Genomic DNA, 4,044 nt, shown 5'->3' on the forward strand with positions numbered 1-4,044 from the left:
GTGTGTGTGTGTGTGTGTGTGTGTGTGTGTGTGTGTGTATGAAGAAAATTGCAAACTTGACCCTATTCATTTTCATCGAAAAAAAATCAACAAGATGCACAACTGTTTTACATTGAAAATATATTTCCATTTTGTATCAATTCGACGTGTGAGTAGAATACATACACGTGGCTTTTTACATTTTTCGCAGTTTATATGTACCTATATACTGTGTTTCGGTAATGAATAGCAATCGTCGCAGCGTATAGTTTAATATTTATCCGTCTGTTCTTTGCACATGCCAACTACGAATTTCAAAGAGTTTCAAGCCAGCCATAGTCGACATAAATAATATACACAGTTACTTGGTCGTGTAACACGTGTGGCGTAATACGTTTATATAATAAGAAGCACGTTCATATATTATTTAGGTAATATAAACATATACATACATATTTTAGCAAAACATATAAAAATGCGATAATACTTGTTATGTGTATTCTCTAATTGAACTTATACAAACGTACTTGTATTTGTATTCAATATAGATAGTTTTAGTTTACTTGGACCATATGTACGAATTGTATTCGCACGTCTGGCTATTCAAAATGCAAGATTTATCCTGCGAATAAATCTAGATATATTTTGATAACAAGGATGATTTCTTCTATAATCATTTTTCTTGCAAAATTGCGGTGGAGAAATCATGCGACGATGATGATACTGATGAAATAACGTATATGTTTAGGTACAATAAGTATTAGGTACAATATATGCATTTTATATATGTATGTATGTATATATACATTTATCATACGAAGATGAACTGACAGTATACTTTGCCTGGCATATATGTGAAACGATCAAGCTCTTTGCTACTGTATCTTACCTATCTACGAATTTTCAGATTTTTCGACACAAAGTTCGAAGGAAGCTCATTGACCGTTTTTCACAAATGTTGATAAAATTTTTATCAGCTAGCAAGATACACGACAAAGAAATGTCTATAAAGTAACATTTTTCTTTTTCTTTGTATTCAAGGAAATAAATTATGAGAATATTTGCAAGAAATTGTGTCAAGTTAGTGCGAATTAACTTTGCACAGCTTGTATCTATCTATTGTACTTGAGGAGACTTGAATGCGAGTCAAGAAGTAATTAGTACTATTAACTGCACTGAATACTCCGTCTGGTTCGCGTTTTCTTATAATACGATACAATAACATTAAACAATCTCTGTTTGAGTTATATAACAAATAAGATTAAGACTTGATACAAGAAGCATTGCTACTTATCTGAGTCGATTCAAAGATAGTATAAGTAATTTAAGATTTTTATGTTCAAATTGCTAGTAATTTAATAATGTGTAAGGATGTAAAATATGTAGAAAATGAATTGGAAATTCTTAAAAGATTTTTTCTCTCTCTATTCTTTTATCAGATAAAACACATTAACATTAAAATAGTTTCGATGCTTACATTCACTGGTCGGTTATCAATCAGTACTTTCTTAATTACTTTTTAAATCAAAAATTTATTTAAACAACGTAAAGATATTTTTAAGATTTTGATAGTAACAAAATGTATAATATATACGATGATTATGGTATATATGTATAAAGTTGCAAAACGATCTTGAGATATGAGCCTCTCGATTCACAATGTGTAACATATGTATAATCTTGCAAATTTTGGAAAAAAATTGTGATTGCATAAAGAATTTTATTCGAAATATTTAACGAAAAGACTTCATCTCGAAACCATCTTGGATTAACATGTAAATATATTATATAAAAAAAAATTCAATTTTATATATATATATATATATACTCTCGGAAAGATATTTTAATACTGTTAATTACATCTGTGTTGTGTTGCGTCGTGATTACAATGTCGTCATCCTGATCTTTCAAAGGGAATTCATGTACCTTGCATATACATATATAGTTTTTACGTTTGTGTAATTACGTTGCGCAATCGCGCAAGCGCTTTTCTGGAAGTAAATACTTTTCTACATCAATATACATATCGGGTTTAAAGACAATACCACTGAATTAACAGGCTTACGTCATATTCATTATCTTTCCATTATTTCCTGATTTCTCATATAGAAAATATGGATATGGATTAAGCAGACTTTAGCGTTATTATCGACAAATGATCGCTTCATATCGTCGCTATCAGTTTGTCGGTCCAACTCGGGTTATGTAATCACCGATCACCGACTTCACAAACAGGCATAATTACATATATAATCACAAAAATAGGTTCCAGAGTATTCTTCCGAGTATGATGATATCTCTCGGTGATTTGATTCATATCACGCAATTTAGATTATCGACATACATACACGTAGAAATTCACTGAAAGAGCGCGGACACATCCCAAATCTTAATAATGCGATCTTGGCCGATAGTCAACAATCTTCGTCTAGGAGCGTCTAAATCCATCCCGATGACACTGTGCTTGGCATCATGGAAGGAGGCCAACGATGATTGGCTACGTAAATCAAAAGCAAATATTGTATGTTCTGCTTTGCGACACTAGTAGTCTTCGCTATTAATATGTCTTAAGAGAGAACATGATGGGAGCTCATCTGATGACAACTTACTTCTCCGACTTGAGCTGTATGTGACATTGATCGCAAACTCTCACTTCGAACTCGAAGCCCATCGCCGGTATCGGTATTCGTTGCGATGTGCAGCGAGCGCATAAAGCGCGACCGCAATAGCGACAGTGATGCTGTCTCAATCCCAACTGTCGTTGATCCATCATAGCTTTTATATTCCAGAAGAAGGGTCTTCCACAAGCCTGGATTACGTTGGAACATCTTAGAGTAATGTAAAGCAGGGCTGATTGATATTATATTTAAAGATTTTCTCTCGAAACACATACCTGACAGACATCGGATTCGATCCAAGCGGCGGTTTCCTTTCTATTTGCCGCCATATTCCAACAGACGATCACGCCGTCCTCACCTCCGGATAAGAGCAAGCGTTCGACACTCGCGTAGCACAATGCCGTTACTTTATTACTGAAAGAGAGAATTTTTTCTTTTTTTTTTTTTTTCAGAACATGTTTCGAAAGTAACTTAAGTAATATTTCCGACCAACCAAAATTTTTGAAAGAATTTTTCGCGTGCACGCTTACTGGTGTCCCTGAAGTTCATAAGCGGTGCCTTGACGACCTCCAATGTCCCAAACGATGATGCTTTGATCAAAACTACCAGAAAACAACAATTGTTTCTCCGAGTCCCATGCCAACGTGTGGATACTTCCCGTGTGCGCCTTTAATGTAGTAATGAAGGTAACGCCACTATTGTCCAACTTTAGCATGGCTATCTGACCAGAATAATCTCCTACAAAAGCGTGTTTGGATTGGGCATCAAATCTGTAGACGCGCGAGTTAAGTTTCTCATAGATAGTACGTTCTACCAAAGTATCTTTCATTTGTACAAACACATAAGACTTTTTGCAAAAGGATACTGTAGAGCGGTATACCATGCGTCTGTTTGATACGATCCCAATTTTTGTCCTGTTTCGGAGCTATGTAATTGAAATAATTTATCACGGCCTATACTCAAAACCCATTCGAAATCTGCTGCGAAAATGATTCCTGTGACTCTTGCTTGATGCGCTAGATAATCACGCATAGCTGTCATTCGATTGTAATCTTGTTCCAAGATAAATTCCTATAATTGAAAAAGCAAGTCAATACCTATAATCCCCCAGTCAAATACAATTCTAACGATGGACAAAATAAAAGTGACATGGCCTACATTAATGCTTCCATTATCCAGGCCTACAAATAACTGTCTCGTTTCTACGCAATAATGCATAGAGGTAGCACCTGCTGGCATGTATTGACAAATACTTGGCCAATAATGACCAGAATCTCGTTTCAGCCATACTCTAACTGTCCTGTAAAAAAAAGTTAAAGTAAAACTAGTGATTAAATGTCGCCCTTTTAAAAGAATCTGCAATTGATGTAATGATATGTATATAATAGAAGTATGTGCATTAAGTAAGAATGAGAGAAAGAAAGAGAGAGGGAGCGCTCGCTCATAC

General features: G+C 34.7%; 1 protein-coding gene across 1 annotated transcript in view; it reads right to left on the reverse strand.

The window, feature by feature from the left end:
- Window positions 1–2,337: 2,337 nt before the first annotated feature.
- LOC105623817 (WD repeat and FYVE domain-containing protein 2) overlaps window positions 2,338–4,044 on the reverse strand; it is a 3,385-nt gene continuing 1,678 nt past the window's right edge. Inside the window, exons 3-8 of the mRNA XM_012205194.1 lie at window positions 3,756–3,897; window positions 3,463–3,668; window positions 3,128–3,367; window positions 2,873–3,011; window positions 2,589–2,788; window positions 2,338–2,476 (exon numbers count right to left, since the gene is read on the reverse strand). Of these exons, the coding sequence (XP_012060584.1) occupies window positions 2,338–2,476; window positions 2,589–2,788; window positions 2,873–3,011; window positions 3,128–3,367; window positions 3,463–3,668; window positions 3,756–3,897 (1,066 nt within the window). The remainder of the gene's footprint in view (window positions 2,477–2,588; window positions 2,789–2,872; window positions 3,012–3,127; window positions 3,368–3,462; window positions 3,669–3,755; window positions 3,898–4,044) is intronic.

Source organism: Atta cephalotes (assembly GCF_000143395.1).
Source record: "Atta cephalotes unplaced genomic scaffold scaffold00064, whole genome shotgun sequence".
Lineage (NCBI taxonomy): Eukaryota > Metazoa > Arthropoda > Insecta > Hymenoptera > Formicidae > Atta > Atta cephalotes.